Here is a 20,000-nt window from a genome sequence, read left to right on the forward strand (position 1 = left end):
AAATCACGGGGGGTCAGGGCTCCTATAGAGGTCCTTTCCAGCTCTAATCAAACACACCTGGATGTAATTCCAAATTTGATCAGGGCTGGAGCTCAGGATCCATGGGATGCTGGAGGCAGCACTGTGTTACCACCCACCAGGAATCCCCCCCCGAGCCTGATTATTTTGAAACATTCCACGTGGTTTCAGCAGGTTTGGACGGTTACTACAGCGGAGGGGGTGTGTTGGGGAGTGGCAGAGATTGCAGACCCAGAGGAAGCTCACTCTGTGTTTTTAAAAATCTTTTCCCTCCTTCCGTATGTGTCGGGTGATGATGTACTGAGGGGAATTGGATAAGTTCACACAGTGGAAAATGACAATGTGTGGAGCATCACGTCTCCTGGATCAGGAATGGGAATCGTACCCACAGTGGCATTTTCCTGAAAAAAAACAAAACAAGCCAGCCCAGAACAAAATGGCATCCCAGCACGACTTCAGAAGTTCGAATTTGTAGATATTGAAAGGTCTCGACTTGTTGGCTGGGATGTGCGCACAGCGGCACGCTGAAGACTGACGTTAAAGAGACGCCAGGACAGCTGACCTGCACAGCCCTGCCGTCCAAGAGAAGAAACGCTCCCCACCTCCCGCACAGGCTGCGTTTCACCTGTCCGCTCTGTTTGAGTTTCACCTGTCTGAGTTTCAGGTGTCCACTCTGTCTGAGTTTCACCTGTCTGAGTTTCACCTGTCTGTTCTGTCTGAGTTTCAGGTGTCCACTTTGTCTGAGTATCACCTGTCTGTTCTGTCTGAGTTTCACCTGTCCGCTCTGTCTGAGTTTCACCTGTCTGAGTTTCACCTGTCTGAGTTTCAGGTGTCCACTCTGTCTGAGTTTCACCTGTCTGAGTTTCAGGTGTCCACTCTGTCTGAGTTTCACCTGTCTGAGTTTTACCTGTCTACTCTGTCTGAGTCCCATTCCCGTTCAGAGCTGCTTCTTGTCTTAAGTCCTGCTACTTACTGCCATGTTTGAAACATGATTACAAATAAATAACTAGAAAATCAAAAACTGAAAAGCCTAAATGCAGTATTTTTGGAAGTAAAAAGCTGAACTTTCCCTCTCGCCATCCACTGCACCAAGCCTGCAGGAAGACTTGGAACCAGAACACATGCTACCAAAGGAGGAGCCAGTGGGGGGTGGAGGCGGGGCCAGTAGGGGTGGAGGCGGGGGCAGCAGGGGTGGAGGCGGGGCCAGCAGAGTGGGGGCGGGGCCGGCAGGGTGGGGGCGGGGGCGGGTGGGGTGGAGGAGGGGCCAGCAGGGGGTGGAGGCAAGGGGGTATTGGGGGTGGAGTCCACACGAAGGACTTCAAAGAACAGCGTCAGATGAAAGAGGGCAAGAAAACCAATCGGCAAGAATGGAAAAGAAGCTGAACATTGATTAAGCAGTGTAGCCCCCCCCACAGACACTGCATGGAGCTAGCCTTCATTAGCTCTGCATCAGTAAGGTCTATTATGGACTGGACGGTGGACCACAGCAGTCAGTGTGGGGCACGGAGCAGAGTTTGTGTGGGGGTGGTGGTTTAGGGCGGAGATGAGAGTGAGTTCTGGTTTCCTAATTGTAAGAGAGAGTTAACTCAGCTGCAGAATTAACTGAACTCTGGTTTCTCATTTCTGGACGACCAGGATGTCTCTGCGCATCCTGCCCACATATGAATGCACTGGAGTAAAAGCAATTTAAAAGCAATTTAGGCTGTGATGTTCCACGTTTCAAACAAAACGATTCTGTTCGATTCCAATCAGTCTCATTTCGCTTATTGAGTCAGTTGATCTAAGCTCCTAATGATATTAGAGAACAGCACAACTGCACAATCTGTCGTAGGACTCCTCCCATTGCGTTCGGCCATCTTACCCGGAGAAAAGAGTCCAGTGCACCGTTCTCCATGAACTCAGTCACAATCATGACAGGCCGGCTTTTTGTGACCACGCCCTCCAGGCGAATTATGTTGGGGTGGTCAAACTGGCCCATGATGGATGCCTCGGACAGGAAGTCCCGTCTCTGCTTTTCTGAGTAGCCAGCTTTCAGTGTTTTGATGGCCACGTAGATTTCCCGCTTGCCAGGAAGTTTCAGGCGACCCTTATAGACCTCCCCAAACTCACCTGTGGGGGAGGGGAGAGAACACACAGGCCACCAATCAGGGTCTCTGATTACTCCACATATGCAAATACATTCCAGCTGCATTGCAGAGAATCTGAGATCCCCCCTACTGAGTTCCCCGGCAGAAAACAGATGTTCTTTGAAAGATATTTATGTTACAAGCACCAAAAAAGGAGTCTGGTGGTTTAGCCATTGCTAAAATAAACGACAACTATTTCAGTGGTCTTATAAATGCTAGATCTCACATCTGAAACAATTTGAGTAGAAATCTCCCTCACTTCTCATGCAGAATGAGTTTGAAGTGTGACCTAGTCGATGTTGTCGACTTCCATACAGAACACTTACACACACTTTCAACATCATCTTAATGTTAGCATTACGAGCACATGGCCCTTGTTGATATACATTTTTGCATACTGAATTCAACTCCATACATCAGCCATGATGCACTGTTAACACGGTACAGCGTACAACAGAGCGATGTTTTGCTGACACCATCACTTACGTGCTGAGGTAGAAACAGTCCACAAATCCTTTTTAACAGCGTGACTCGCGCCTTAACCCTTGGGATGCGACCCAAGAACCTTCAACCTTCCAGGTGAGTGTGATTTAACAGTATAATAAAGATGAATTAAACATGGGAGGATTCAAGGTCCTGTCTGCAGAATTTGCAGATTTTGGTGTGATGCATTTGCCTGCTTGGGACTAGCACTCTGTACGAAGTTTGGACCCTCCTGACCTTAGCATTAGCATTAGCATTGCTGTAGTTGTGGGCAGGACCAAAGAGACCAGAACTAAAGGTCTCGTGGTCCTCAAGCCTGTTAATGAGGTTCTCAGGGCAGCATTCCAGAGCGAATCACTGCAAAGTTGTTCTTGCCAGCCCTGGCCCCAAAGCCACTTTAGACACACCTTTTTGCTCACACATGGGCGGAGTGAACGGCCAACCCACCTGCCCCAATCACCTCCTCAATTTTGACGGAGGAGACGTCAATCTCCTTGGCGAACTCTCGAACAGCCTCGTTGGGGTCCTCGTAGGTGAAGGGGTCAATGTAGATCTTCATCCCTGGAGAGCCGGCAGACTCGAGCAGCCGATCGGCGAGTGGCAGTTAGACAGATCTGGTCTCAGAGACAGCTCTAGACCAATCCACAAGTCCATGTGTCACTGCGATGTTCACAAACCTTCCAAGTCTTTCAATCAGTCACATTTGAAAAAGGTATATAGATTTGGCCCTATAATCCAAATCCAGTCCTGGATTTTGCACTGACTCGTAGTTCATTCATAGGTACTCAGAACAGCCCTCATGTTCCAATCACTGCATATTCTCTGTCCTCCCATTTTATCTGCATGTTTGGTCACATTGTTGTCAAGCCTATCAGCTATTTTTTCATTATTTATCCAAGTCAATACATGTGGTTACAAATCCAGGACTGCACTTCAGTCGAGGACCTCTGGCCTAATGCTTCCAGGTCTCAGGCTGGCGGACCTCACACACTGTAGGTTTACCATCTCTTCCACAGCTATTTCATCTCATCAGGCCACAAAGAGTACATGGCAAGATGAGGTGTGTTTGAGCAGAGAGAAGAAAATCTTCCAGCGCTGAGATCCAGCAGCATTTTATCACTGTGGTACAGTTTTATTCTGAAATTACTGGGTCTCCTCCTAAGCAATTACTGTGCAGCCAACACCATGCAACCACAGGGCGATTAACATTCTAAACGTTCAATCTTACGCTCTTAGATCGCCGGGACACCAGGTCTTACTCTGAATATCAGTTGGCACTGACACGATAAAGCAAACATCATCTGGGTGTATTTACAATAAATAAGGTGAAATATGTAAGCTAAACTTCCTAAACTTTATTTTTTTTATGTGTGAGACTTGAGAATATATAAATAAGCAGCAAGCTCTACAACACGGGAAAGATGTGGTCTTTTCTCCTTTACTGCAGCATGGAGCCTCTCTCTCTCTCTTTCTCTCTCTCTTCTTGCTTTTTGATAGCATCGAATCCAATTTTCCTGTGCAGCTCTGCCCCACAGGACCTGGTAAACAGATAAACCCGACACGCTAGCAAACTGCTCTTTACGCCTGAAACGGCTGCAGTGGGGAGAGGGAACATTAGCATTTGTGTGACTGTGTGTGTGTGTGGTGTGTGTGTGTGTGTGTGTGTGAAAGAGAGAAAAACAGAAAGGCAAGGCATATACACAGAGTGAGAAGAGAGGGAGGGAGAATGACAAGACCTCTCTGAATCCAGAGGGGAGAGCAAAGCGAATTAATGTGACCTCATGACGTCATTACAGAGGTCTTAAAGAAAAGTGATCTCAACATCACAACATGAAGGCAAACATCCACTAATAATTTGATGCAATATCAGGGAAACCCTCTGGCTAGCACATTGTCTGTAGTTTAGCCAGGAGGGAGAACAGCGTGTTATGGACTTATCACTGGTCTTAACATGTTCCAGGTTGGTCTTAACCTGTTCCAGTCTGGTCTTAACCTGTTCCAGTCTGGTCTTAACGTGTTTCAGTTTGGTCTTAACTTGTTTCAGATCTCTGACCCATATAGAGTCTGTGATGAGAATGTTGTAAGTTGAATGACATCATAAGTACATCTAATTTCCACAGTACAGGCGTGTCCTTAACAACAGGACCACTCCCACTGTTCATCAGAGAATGCTGATTTGTCCGAATAAAAACCAACCAACCAGAAACTCCCAAAAGACGAACAAAATAAAAGTCCCAGAGTTTCAGGATGGTTACCCTGTGAGAGGAAATGATGGACTTCTCTTCCAGAACACACCAGCAGCCTGGATTCCAAGAGCTTACACACACTGACAAACAGTGTACACACACACTCACAAACAGCATACACACTCTCATGTCATAAGCCCTTCAGGTTCTAATATCAGTGACTGGAGTGATGAGCAACATGACCTCTGTTGACCTCTGTTCTCCTGATCAGACTACTCTGAGTCTGAATTGATGATACAGCATCTACATTAGACCCCTGCATTGCATTCCTAAACACACACACACACACACACACACACGTGTGTGTGCATGCTGAAATTTGTTGCTTTTAATACAGATACGAGACCTGCCTCCATCAATAATTAAAACGGCAAACAGTTTATTCGCAGTTTTCCTCCACCGTAATTCTCCTAAGCACTTCATTCCCTCCTTACAGCTGAGATGGAAATAAAGATACACACATTAATATTGCATACCTGCTTCATCTGCACGTGCTAAGAACCCTGATCAGCCTACACCCTTCCCTACACCCTGAACCTTGGAGCCCCATCAGCAAGTGGCAGAGAGAGAGAGGGAGAGAGAGAGAGAGAGAGAGAGAGAGAGAGAGACTACTGCATCAGAACAAACCTGATGTCTACACGGTGAGCCAAACCTCTGCAAAGTACCATAAGCATGTAAGAATTCACCAGAGAGCCGATCTCTGCGGGCTGTGGAAGACGCCAGCTCGGCTCTGCAGTTTGAATGTTTTCGTTGTCTTTATTTCTGCACCAAGGCTGACTGTAATCACATTAAACTGCCACAGGCATGAGCTGCCCTGTTATTCTGCTCAGGAAAAATCACACTGAAGGGTTTTGGCAACTGCAAATTTCAACACTGAACACCATGCATCAAAATTCATGCCACTTCAAAATGTATTTACGACTTATTCTGAACGACTCCACTGTCCGAGCTGGGACAATCTGCAGCACCTGTATCTAGATCTGCATTTCACATCATAAAACCTTTATAGAGATTGTATAACACAGTCATAGCAGAAGCAGCTAATAAGTTGTGCAGACATTTCTGACAACAAAGACATTGTGTAGCATTGTGTAGATAAGTAGCATTATACATGTGTTATAACGTTGGGACCTACACACTCTGTCTCTGTTCCTGGTCACCACAGCGCATAAAGACATCTTGATAAAGTGATCTGACCTTAGACCTGATCGGCTCACACATGGCTCTGTTCGACAGGTATGGTGAGCTAAACGATGTTTAGATGATCTGTCCTGTTTTCCCGGGGATGGCGAGAGACTATTTGTCGTATTAAATGATGTTTCCTGGGGGCCACGTTACACATGTCATCATGGTGAGAGCTACACCTGTGAGCTCTTCAGAGGGTCCCAAGATTCAGACGTCAGACAAGGACATGGGACGTGGACCCATCAAAAGGGACGTGGACCTGTGAGAGTGCCATCTCTCATATAAACATGAGAGAGAGATGTAGTAAACATTGCAGTTTAGTATACAAGGTTTCTATAGAAACAGGGTGTGGACAGAGGTCTTTTGTCAGCTATGCAAGCAAAGTGCATCTGAAATTCTAGGTTTTGTTAAAAATAGTAGATGTTTACATTTTTAAAAGTGATGACATAAAGTGTTTGACACACAGACAGCAGTGTTATGTCCCTGACTCCTCCTTAATCCAGTCTAGAGAAAATCTAATCCAGCCTTGAGAAGGTCTAATCCAGACGCAATAAAGTCTAATCCAGTTTCGAGAAGGTCTAATCCAGACGCAATAAGGTCTAATCCAGCCTTGAGAAGGCCTAATCCAGCCTCGAGAAGGCATAATCCTGTGATACGTTAAAATAAGTCAGATAAGATCACAAGCCTGCGTTTCAGGAGTTTACACCGTAATTCAAAACCAGAAATGTCATCGTCACGTTCACACCGTAATTCAGAACCGGAAACATCGTCGTTCACGTTCACAACATAATTCAGGACTGAAAAAATCATCGTTAACATTCACACCGGAATTCAGAACCAGAAACGTCATCGTTAACATTGACACCGGAATTCAGAACCAGAAACATTGTCGTTAACATTCACACCAGAATTCCGAACTGGAAGCATCATTTTTCACGTTTACACTGGAATTCAGAACCGGAAACTTCGTCATTCACATTCACACTGGAATTCAGAATCGGAAACATCATCGTTCATTTTCACACCAGAATTCATAACTGGAAAAATCATTTTTCACATTTACACTGGAATTCAGAACTGGAAGCATCATTTTTCACATTTACACTGGAATTGAGAACTGTAAACGTCGTCATTCAAATTCACACTGGAATTCAGAACCGGAAACGTTGTCATTCACGTTCACACCGTAATTCAGAACCGGAAACATTGTTAACGCTCACACCGCAATTCAGAACCGGAAGCATTGTCGTTCACGTTCACACCGGAATTCAGAAGCGGAAACGTCATCGTTAACATTCACACTGGTATTCAGAACCGGAAACATCATTGTTAACGTTCACACTTGTTTTTGATGTCAGAAAGATTTGCTTAGTTAGGAATCAGAGGCCAGTGTGAAGTGTGACGTCCTTTGTGTTCACTCACAGGCCGATCAGAGAAGGTACTGCTTGGTTAGATCATGATGTTTCCCTTTAGCTGCAGTGATGAACAGCATTTACAGAAATTCAGCTAAAAGGCAGAATGAACCACTCATTACACTAATAATAATGTAGACCCTGGTTACTGTAGCAGGGATCCAGGTTACTAGAGCAGAGCCTGAAGAGTGAATAAAGACTTTAGAGTGGTTGGCCTGTAATGATAGTGGTCAAAATAGTTTAGAATGATATAACCCATGGGGTACCAACTGTACAGTGGTGCGAAAAAGTGTTTGCCCCCTTCCTGATAAATTTTTTTTTTTGCATGTTTGTCATACTTAAATGTTTCAGATTATCAAACAAATTTAAATATTAGACCAAGATAACACAAGTAAACACAAAATGCAGTTTTTAAATGAAGGTTTTTATTATTAAGGGGAAAAAAATCCAACCTACATAGCCCTGTGAAAAAGATGACCCCCCCCCCCCCCCCCCCCCCATTAAACATAAATTAACTGTGGTTTAATACATCTTTGGAACGCTGAGTTCATTTCTCTAGCCACAACCAGGCCTGATTACTGCCACACCTGTTCTCATCAAGAATCACTTAAATAGGACCTGCCTGACAAAGTAAAGTGGACCAAAATATCCTCAAAAGCTAGACAGCATGCTGCAATCCAAAGAAATTCAGGAACAATGAGATACAAAGTAATTGAGATCTATCAGTCTGGAAAAGGTTATAAAGCCATTTCTAAAGCTTTGTGACTCCAGCAAACCACAGTGAGAGCTATTATCCCACAAATGGCAAAACATGGAAAAGTGGTGAACCTTCCCAGAGTGGCCGGCTGACCAAAATTCTCCCAAGAGCGCAGCGACGACTCATCCAAGAGGTCACAAAGGACCCCACAACAACATCCAAAGACTGCAGGCCTCACTTGCCTCAGTTAAGGTCAGTGTTTCATGACTCCACCATAAGAAAGAGACTGGGCAACAATGTTCCAAGACGACAACCACTGCTGAGAAAAAAGAACATAAAGCCTCGTCTCAGTTTTGCCAGAAAACATCTTGATGATCCACAAGACTTTTGGGAAAATACTCTGTGGACTGATGAGACAAAGTTGAACTTTTTGGAAGGTGTATGTGTACACCATTACATCTGGCATAAAAGTAACACAGCATTTCAGAAAAGGAACATCACACCAACAGTAAAATATGATGGCGGTAGTGTGATGGTCTGGGGCTGTTTGCTGCTTCAGGACCTGGAAGACTTGCTGTGGTAAATGGAAGCATGAATTCTGCTGTCTACCAAAAAATCCTGAAGGAGAATGTCCAGCCATCTGTTCGTGACCTCAAGCTGAAGCGCACTTGGGTTCTGCAGCAGGACAATGATCCAAAACACACCAGCAAGTCCACCACTGAATGGCTTAAGAAAAACAAACTGAGACTTTGGAGTGGCCTAGTCATTTTCCTGACCTGAATCCGATTGAGATGTTGTGCATGACCTTAAAAAGGCGGTTCATGCTCGAAACCCTCCAATGTGGCCAAATTACAACAATTCTGCAAAGATGAGTGAGCCAGAATTTCGCACAATGCTGTAAAAGACTCATTGCCAGTTATCGCAAACGCTTGATTGCAGTTGTTGCTGCTAAGGTGTCCCAACCAGTTATTAGATTTAGGGGCAATCACTTTTTCACACAGGGCCATGTAGGTTTGAATTTTTTTCCTTTAATAATAAAAGCCTTAATTTAAAAACTGCATACTATGTTTACTTGTGTTATCTTGGTCTAATATTTAAATTTGTTTGATGATCTGAAACATTTAAGTGTGACAAACATGCAAAAAATAAGATATCAGGAAGGGAGCAAACACTTTTTCACACCACTGTCTTTCCAAATGCTGAACTTCTGTTAGGCTGCAGCTACTATGTGCTACTGATGGCTGTTAGGTGAAGCTACTATATGTGTGTGTGTGTGTGCGTGCGTGCGTGTGTGTGTGTGTGTGTGTGTGTGTGTGTGTGTGTGTGTGTGTGTGTGTGTGTGTGTGTGTGTGTGTGTGTGAGAGAGAGAGGAGAGAGAGAGAGAGGCTAATGGTGATGACTGATGATGTGATGGTGTTCCTTGGCAGCCTGGCAGACTGCCCTAGATACGGTTGCCATGGTGAGCAGGTGATGCTCCTTCTCCTGACATGTCGTCTACAGAGACCTGTCACCCAGAAACATCTGGAGTGCTTTAAACGAGCCCTGACACACTGGCATCCACTTACATTTAACAGTGTGTGTGTGTGTTTGTGGTGTGTGAGAGAGTCTTTATCTGTCCATCTGGTAGAGTGACGCTTGGGTCAAACTGTGGACTCTAATGTCTTTGTGTGACTTTTTCTCCCCATGTGTGTGTGTGTGTGTGTGGTGTGTGTGTTGTGTGGTGTGTGTGTGTGTGTGTGTGTGTGTGAGAGACAGAAAGTCCACTACAGCAGCTCGGTGGATGTCAGCAGAATGCAGGTGTGGTGTGTCATCACGCGTACGGGACGTTTACACTGCGCACGGACGAGACATCTCTTCAACTACCAAGACCTGCCGCCAGCAGCCCCGAGGAACAGGAACACAAATAAGCTCCACCTCCTTCACACCATTGCCACCTCCACTCCTCCGCACACGGCCGCATCACACGGAGGGGAGGGACGCACATCTGCTCAGGACTCATCCAGCGTTTGCACACGTCCTGATAATCAAAATGTCACTTGACGGTTCTGGCACATCGAGACTTGGCTAAACACAAATGCTCAGCAGCCCAACAGCAGCCGCCCCGCCCAGTCAACACAACGTCATAATTTAATAATAAAAGTCAGACCTTTCATCTGTGACAAATTGGGTTTTAATGAAGACATGTGACTCCTTTTCCAGCTCCAGTGGTGTTAAACTAGGGCATTGTTAGGCAGTGGAGGTAGAAAGTAAGAAGAGTGAAATTATCTGGATTAAAAATGAACTGGATTAAAAATGAATGTGAATAAAAGGTAAACTGGGTAAAATGTGTGAGAGAGAGAGAATCTGTAACATGTTCTCAGGGTCAGTAGTGAGGAGGTCAGGTACAGCATCTCGGAGTCAGAGTCAGTAGTTATGCATTCTTAGAGTTGGGGTCACACTCTGGCACGATCCCTCGCTCCTCCCCTCCATCCCCACCTCTTACATCTTTCCCAGGTGTTCCTTCACTCTCTTTCTCTCTCGCTCTCTGTTCTCTCTCTTCTATACTCATCCACTCTCCTCTTGGAGGGAGCTGTTCTGAGGGATGCTGACTACAGCTGAAAAGTGTCTGTCCGGGACGAAGGGATGAATATTTTGTGTGTGTGCGGTAACAGGGACGTGGCCAGTGCTCACCCCTGCCTGTGCTGTAGTGCTGGAGTTTGTCACTGTACACAGCCTCCTTAGTGTAAGCACGCTTCCTAGAGAGAGAGAGGGGAGAGAGAGAGAAGAGAGGGAGAGAGAGAGAGAGGGAGAGAGAGAGAACATCCAGCACACTCACTAGTACATCCAACACACCTCTCACTGTACATACTAATCTTTATCCTATTAATGTTTACTGTTATTAGTACTGATTTTGTTGTCAATTTCTTTTTATTATTTATTGTCACATTTTTTTCTTTTTTATTGTTTTATTAGTTTTTTAAACTTTTTTATTGTTTTGTTACTCATGACAGGACTGTTATCATGTTCAGGTCCAAACTATTTGTTTTGTCAAATTTGTACCTGATGCAATCATGCCAATAAATCTATAAATGTAATATGCCTACCAACTTAAATGAACTGAACTGAGAGAAGGAGAGAGAGAGGGAGAGCGAGATACAGAAAGACAGAAGGAGAGAGAGACCAGCTGTAGCAGTACTGCCAGAAAGGATCCAGGTAACGGGTAACAGATAACAACAATATTGAATATTCAAACAACTAGAATTATTTAGGGATCAACATTAGTTTTTCTTGTCATTTTAACTGCAGTGAATGAACTTCCAAATTCCAATCAAAAGTGTCTAAAAATATTTGATTCTGTAATTGAAATCTGCAGTACCAAGAGATGAGCAAAAAGAACAGACCCCTCACACACACACTAACACACACTAACACACAATAACACACACTAACACACACTAACACTACACTAACACACACCAACACACAATAACACACACTAACACTACACTAACACTACATTAACATACACTAACACTACACTAACCACACAATAACACAATAGCACTACACTAACACTATAGTACACACACTAACTCTACAATAACACACAATAACACTACACTAACACTACACGAACACACACTAACACTACACTAACACACAACAACACACCACTAACACTACACTAACACACACCAACACTACACTAATACACACTAACACTACACTAACACACAATAACACTATACTAACACTACACTAACCCACACTAACTCGGCACTAACACACATTAACACACACCAACACTACACTAACACACAATAACACACTAACACTGCGCTAACACTGCACTAACACTATGCTAGCACAAATCACACACACCAACACTACAATAACACACTAATACTACACCAACACACACCAACACACACTAACACAAAATAACGCACATTAACAAAAGATCTGCACACACTAACACTACATTAACACTGTACTAGCACACTAACACTAAACAGCACTACGCTGATGCACACTAACACTACAATAACACTCCACTACACACACTAGCACTATATTAATGCACACTAACACTACAATAACACTACACTAACACACACTAGCACAATAACACACATTAACACTACACTAACATTGCACTAGCACACATTAACACTACAATAACACTTCACTAACAAAGAGAACAGTCCCCTCACACACTGGTCTTGAACACACACACACACACTAACACCCAACACACACTAACCCTACACAAACACACACAAACACAAACTTACACTACACTAACACACTACATAATACACTAACACAAACTATAACTACACTAACACTGCACTAATACACACCTACACTTCACTAACACTACACTAATTACAGTAATGCACACTAAACACTAACTACACACACTACATACAACACTAACACAAGAACACTACACTAATAAACTACACTACACACACACAGACACTAACACAACACTAACACACACCCACACTACACTAACATACCTAACATACAATAACACACTAACACTACACTAACACCAATAACACACACACTAACAAACACTAACACACACTAACATACAATAACACACACACTAACACTACACACACACACTAACACACAGTGACACTACACTAACACAAAACACAGACATTACACACACTAACACTACATTAACACACACTAACACATAATAACACTACACACACTCAGAAGATAACAGCAACCCAATCAGAACCACCCAAATTACAAAGAACATAACTACATCACTTATTGGGAAAATCACTCAAATTCCCAGAGTCAAATAGAGTGTTATCTGGCCCTAAATCGACCAGATAATGATTCCACAGATTACACTGAGCTCCACCAGACCAAGTACAGACTCAGTGACCAGCGCCGGGACACAGACCAGCAATATTATTATCATTGTTTTGTTGTTGTTGTTGTTGTTTATTTTATAATTGGCAGCGCTGGACGTTCACTCTGAGGGACAGTGAGTGTCCAGGTCAGACACCAGAGATACAGAGACTTTTTATTATTATTATTATTATTATTATTATTAACAGTAATAGGTATTGTTGTTGTGGTTATATTGTTGTTGTTGTTACTATTATTGTTAGCAGTTGTAGTATTGTTGTTGTCTTGTTGTTGTATGTTATCTTTTGTTTACCATATAATTTCGTCATCAAAGCTTTGGCAATGCAAATGTGAATATTTGTCATTCCAATAAAGCACCACTGAATTGAATTGAAGAGAGAGAGTGAGAGAGAGACAGAGAGAGAGATAGAGAGAGAGAGAGAGAGACAGAGAGAGAGAGAGAGACAGAGAGAGAGACAGAGAGAGAGAGAGAGAGAGAGACAGAGAGAGAGAGATAGAGATAGAGAGAGAGAGAGAGAGAAGTCTTCAGCAACAGTCTCCTTGTTTAATTATTGTCCTGATATTGTAAACTCACATTCCTCTGCATAAACATGAAATGAGCCTCATGCACCTACCAAGTCGGCAATGCCCAACACCGCCGACTCTGATAACCACCAGGGTTCTGCTAGTGTCCTCAAATGTTTGAGCAGACGTTTAGTTAATAGAACCACGTGTTCAAAGACACTGCCGTGACTAGAGCGCCCGCCACGGTCTGAACAGGAGAGAACGCTTTCACTCAGCTCTGTGGAGATCGTTTTATGACTGAGGGTCTGCTTGTGGTCTGGACGTACATGCCCTTCATAAATGATGACGATGATGGTGATGACGGTGATGTTCTCACCTGCTGCAGACAATGGAAATGGCCACCAGAGAGACGATGAAGACCAGGCCAGCCGCCGCAGAGCCGGCGATCAGCGGTAACTGCTCTCTCAACTCCGATTTATAGTCTTCTACACACAGAGAGAGAGATGATATTAATAATAATACTAAATTAAAATATTATTATATTATTATATTACTATAATGATAGAAAATAAACAAACATATTCATTAATAATAATAGTAATAGTAATATTATATATAATAATATAATTCTAATATAATAAGGGAGATAGTAGTAGTGGTAAGAGTAGGAGTGTTGCTAGTATTATTGTTAGCAGTTGTAATATTGTAGTATTGTTCTATTGATGTTGTATTGTTCTATTGATGTTGTATTGTAGTACTTTTGTTGTACTGTACAAATTTGTCATGCCAATAAAGCACCACTGAATTGAATTGAATTGAGTGAGAGAGAGAGAGGGAGAGAGAGGGAGCGAGAGAATAAGAGAGAGAGAGTAAGAGAGAGAGAGAGAGAAAGAGGGGGATAGAGAGGAGAGAGAGAATAAGAAGAGAGAGAGAAGAGGGGGAGAGGGTGCAGGGGAGAGAAAGAGAGAGAGAGGGAGAGAGAGAGAGAGAGAGAGATAGAGGGGGATAGAGAGGGAGAGAGAGAAAGAGAGAGAGAGAAAGAGAGGAGAGAGAGAGAGAGATTGAGAGAGAGAGAGAGAGAGAGAGAGGGGGAGAGAGAGAGAGAGAGAGAGAGAGAGAGAGAGAGAGAGAGAGATTGTGTCATCATGGTAACCAGTTTGAATGGCAGCAAAAAAAACAGTAGCTTGTAACACAGACTTTTATGTTATTACCACACTGGGAGACCTGATACATGATCTATCAACACAATATCCAGATAAAGAAAACAGTCTCAGAAACAATCCAAGCTTAATATCAACTGAGGCTAAAAATTCAGGACAACGATGACCAATCTAAGCAGAGACGCACCAGTAATGAAGCGCATTCAAACGTAATCGAAAACAGCCATAATGGAAAAGTAAAGACAAAAGCTATTCAGAAACATTAAAAGTAAAGTGAAGGAGGAAACGTGTGGATGGAGTCGTATGTGAACCATGTCCTCACACAAAGAAAGGTAGAATAAACAAAGAGCCTGGAACCTCTATTTCACCAATAAATATTAATCATAATGGAACAGTTACGATTCAGGGCTCTGAAAACAAAATATGAAGAAAACCGCAGGGTCGAAAAGAGAGACGTCACAGCCCTGTTTATCACTGCCGCTGAGGAACGTTACGAGAGCTGTCAGTGACACCTCTGCCCAGCTGCTACCCAGCTGAACTCCCATGATTCCTTGGGAGACTGCCGGAGATTGGCATCTCCGGAATACTGATATCACTGGACTGTAATTAACCTTATGGCATTTCAGAGCTTTGACAGTTCCAATGCGTGAAGTATGGTCTCCCCTAGTACGTACTGAGCGTTCTGTCTGGATTGCTGTTCTGGTATTTTCTACCCGGTCTGGTCTTTAGATTAAGTTTGGTTTTGCCATTTTTGTACACTGCCTGTTTTCGACCCATGCATGTCCCTACTACAATTCAGCACAGCGTGTGTTTGGTATACGTCTGTGTGGACGCTGAATATTGCCTGTTTAATGGTTACACTTTGCTATTGTCTCTCTGTGAGTAAATCGATAACCTGATCCGCAAGCGTTCATTGTACCAGTCACTCATTACAAAATCTCGATTGGAACACACACGAAACTCCTCAGCAGAATGAGGACGTGTGAGAAGGCAGACCATCACGGAGCAGAAGTGGATGGAGAAATATATCCTCCTCCATCACAAACATGAACTAGACTCTACTACAACAGGACAGCTCACCCTTACACATCTCACCCGTACACATCTCACCCTTACAGGACAGCTCACCCTTACACTCTCACCCTTACACATCTCACCCTTACAGGACAGCTCACCCTTACACATCTCACCCTTACACATCTCACCCTTACACATCTCACCCTTACAGGACAGCTCACCCTTACACATCTCACCCTTACACATCTCCCCTTACACATCTCACCCTTACAGGACAGCTCACCCATACACATCTCACCCTTACACATCTCACCCTTACAGGACAGCTCACCCTTACACATCTCACCCATACACATCTCACCCTTACAGGACAGCTCACCCATACACATCTCACCCTTACACATGTCACCCTTACACATCTCACTCTTACACACCTCACCCTCTCCTCTCACCCTAACACACTTATCTTTTCTTAACCTATATGAACACAGACACACACCACAGTCTTCCACAGAACTCTGAAGTTTTTAAGTTTTAATTTGTCAAATTCAAATACATAATGGCTCATAAAAAGGGTCCAGTATTACACACACCCACGCACACACACACACATCTGCAATCACACACACTCAAATACACCTGATCCTGGTTGGCTCCTCCTAACGTCCTTATTGTCTCCATGGATACTCTGTCTGGTGTCTTTGTTTGCTTTACTTATTTTTGTGGTTCCGTTCCTTAGTTTCGTCTTCTCTGCCGCTCATGAGTTGCACCTGTGTCTTGTTAAGTCTTAATCCCTGCCTTGTGGCCTGTGTTGGCTGGTTACTGTAATCCAGGCCTTGTTTGTGATTCCTAGCCTGTATTAATCCCAGCTTCTGTCTGTGTTTTCTCTGAAGTTATTTGCTAGTGTTACTTGAGTCTTCTTATCGCTTGTGTTTTCATCAATCCCTTTTTTGTTATCGTGTGCTTGGTTCTTTAGTTAATTGTGTATTCTCGTGAGCTACATGGTGGTTCTGCAACCCTGGACTGGTCCAACGATTTTGATTCTGGATTTAATAAATCTCTCTCTTCTCCCCACATGCATCCGCCTCCTTTCCGATCAACGTACAGCACCTAACATTCACCTATAGTGAGTGATGACACTATAAAGTAAAATACAAAACAGTGTGTGTGCATGCATAGCGAGCGTGTGTGGGTGTGTGTGTGGGTGAGCGTGTGTGTGTGTGTGTGTGTGTGTGTGAGAGTGTGTGTGTGTGTGTGTGAGTGTGTGTGTGTGTGTGTGTGTGTGTGTGTGAGTGGTGTGTGTGTGTGTGTGTGTGTGTGTGTGTGAGTGTGTGTGTGAGTGTGTGTTGTGTGTGTGTGAGTGTATGTGTTGTGTGTGTGTGTGTGTAGGAATAGCTCCACTGTAATTCCAGCTGCACTCTCTCTCTCTCCTGTTCTCTGGTACAGAGGAATGAAATCACTTCTGACTTCTTAGTTCTGGACCTCACCCCCGTCTCAGAGACAGCAGGACAATCATGTTATAACCTTCATGGTCAGAGTCGAGTGACCTTCTCTGAGTCTAAATGTAGGCATTACTATTGTAAACACACATGCACCTTAGACAAACAGACCAAGAGATGGATGGATGGATGGATGGATGGATGGATGGATGGACAATTGTAAACTAAAACAATTAAGGAACAAGCCAAAAAAAGGAGATGTGGTCTGACACTGAACATTAAAAAATTAGCAACGAATTGAGGACGTTATCAAACCAGAAACACAAAAACCCAAACAGTGCAGATTTTACGTCTTCAGTACTGTGAAACACTGAAACTCTACAAACATACATTCAGAATCACAAAAGCACAACATACACAAACACAACTGACACTAATCGAGAGTCTGTAAATACAGACATGTTTTGGAAACACTGGAACACTCTTAATAAAAACTGTAACAGAAGAGCTCTACATTCAGAACAACGATGCATGAATACACATTTAAAATCACTCTACAAACAATTACCAAACAACACAAGACCTGAACAAAACACATAACTGAAAAAAATGAAGATATTAGAACTAACAATAAGACTTCCAGAAGCTGTTGGACTCGCCCATTACTGAGCAGGAACGTAGAAATAAAATTTCTAACCTAAACCAAAAAAAAAGCGAGTGGGTCTGATGGAATTTTAAATGAAACGCATAAACACACAAGTGAAAATCCCAGTTGGCCTTCAACACAATTCCGAGTGTGGGTTACTTTCCTGCCATCTGGAGTCAAGGTCTTATAATGCCCATTTTCAAACGTGATATAAATCCAACCATAATAACTCCCGAGGCATCTGTGTGAACAGTAATCTGGGGAAGGTACTCTGTCGTGTTATTAATACGAGACTTATAGACTCCCTTATGAAACAGTGTCTGGAGTAAGACTGGCCTCACGTCAGACCATAGTTACACCCTACACACCTGAACAGGTTAAACACGACACAACACTAATATCTAAAGTACAGGGGTAAAACAGTACAGGGTAAAACAGTATGGGGTAAAACAGCACAGGGGTAAAGCAGTATAGGGATAAAACAGTAAGGGGTAAACAGTACAGGGTAAAGCAGTACAGAGGTAAAGCAGTACAGGGGTAAAACAGTACAGGGCTAAAACAGTACAGGGTAAAGCAGTACAGGGGTAAAACAGTATAGGGATAAACAGTACAGGGATAAAGCGGTACAGGGGTAAAACAGTATAGGGGTAAAGCAGTACGGGGTAAAACAGTACAGGGGTTAAAACAGTACAGAGGTATAGCAGTACAGGGGTAAAGCAGTACAGGGGTAAAACAATACAGGGGTAAAACAGTACAGGCTAAACAGTACGGGTAAAACTACAGGGATAAAGCGGTACAGGGGTAAAACAGTATAGGGGTAACGCAGTACAGGGTAAAGCAGTACAGGGGTAAAACAGTATAGGGATAAAACAGTACAGGGATAAAGCGGTACAGGGGTAAACAGTATAGGGGTAAAGCAGTACAGGGGTAAAACAGTACAGGGGTTAAAACAGTACAGAGGTGTAGCAGTACAAGGGTAAAACAATACAGGGGTTTAAAACAGTACAGAGTATAGCAGTACAGGGTAAAGCAGTACAGGGGTAAACAATACAGGGTAAAACAGTACAGGGCTAAAACAGTACAGGGTAAAACAGTACAGGGGTAAAACAGTACAGGGCTAAAACAGTACAGGGGTAAAACAGTATAGGGGTAAAGCAGTACAGGGGTAAAGCAGTACAGGGGTAAAACAGTACAGGGATAAAGCGGTATAGGGGTAAAGCAGTACAGGGGTAAAACAGTACAGGGGTAAAACAGTATAGGGGTAAAGCAGTACAGGGGTAAAGCAGTACAGGGGTAAACAGTATGGGGTAAAGCAGTACAGGGGTAAAACAGTATAGGGGTAAAGCAGTATAGGGGTAAAGCAGTACAGGGTAAACAGTATAGGGGTAAAGCAGTATAGGGGTAACAGTATAGGGGTAAAGCAGTACAGGGGTAAACCTACGACATTAAACTGCAGACTCAGTATATCCAGACTGAATGAGAGAAGACATGCCGCTGTCCACAGCAGTGTGAGAGTGACACAGAGCTACACATCCTCACGCAACCAGAAACAGGCAACCAAATACAGCAAATTAGCTGTTGGCTACTTTTCTTCCCACTATTTATTTAACTATTCATTGTTTTTCTCTTCCCCTCACTTCTTTGTTTTTCTCATGCTGATTTCAGTACTTCTCATGTTAATTGCTGTTAAATGTAGCAGTGTTGTTAAATTTGCGTAGTATTGCAGGGTTCAGGCTGTATTAGTGCTGCACCAGCAATACTACAAATGAAGGAGGTCAGGAAATACAGCTTACTGAAGAGAATTTAAACAGAGAGAGAGAGAGAGAGAGAGAGAGAGAGAGAGAGAGAGAGAGAGAGAGAGAGAGGGAGGGAGAGAGAGAGAGAGGGAGAGAGATAGGGAGAGAGAGAGAGGGAGAGAGAGAGAGAGAGAAAGAGAGAGAGAGAGGAGACTGGTGGGAAAAGGTGAGGTATAAGGAAAGAACTACAGTGTGTGTTTGTGTGTGTGTGTGTGTGTGTGTGTGTGTGTGTGTGTGTGTGTGTGTGTGTGTGTGTGAGTGTGTGTGTGTGTGTGACCTTTCCCCTGTGCCTGGTGCTAATTGTATTAACGAATGTCATTCTATGGCAAAATGCCAGAGGATAGAATCATCGGAGAGATCTCACTGCACCCATATGCTAATTACTAGGCT

General features: G+C 43.5%; 1 protein-coding gene across 1 annotated transcript in view; it reads right to left on the reverse strand.

The window, feature by feature from the left end:
* Positions 1–20,000, reverse strand: part of LOC113568219 (ephrin type-B receptor 1) — a 226,440-nt gene that overhangs the window by 18,442 nt on the left and 187,998 nt on the right. The window contains 5 exon segments of the mRNA XM_035528216.1: positions 1,880–2,127; positions 3,075–3,203; positions 3,206–3,259; positions 10,838–10,902; positions 13,929–14,037. Coding sequence (XP_035384109.1) covers positions 1,880–2,127; positions 3,075–3,203; positions 3,206–3,259; positions 10,838–10,902; positions 13,929–14,037 — 605 coding nt within the window.

This window comes from Electrophorus electricus, chromosome 7 (assembly GCF_013358815.1).
Source record: "Electrophorus electricus isolate fEleEle1 chromosome 7, fEleEle1.pri, whole genome shotgun sequence".
Classification (NCBI taxonomy): domain Eukaryota; kingdom Metazoa; phylum Chordata; class Actinopteri; order Gymnotiformes; family Gymnotidae; genus Electrophorus; species Electrophorus electricus.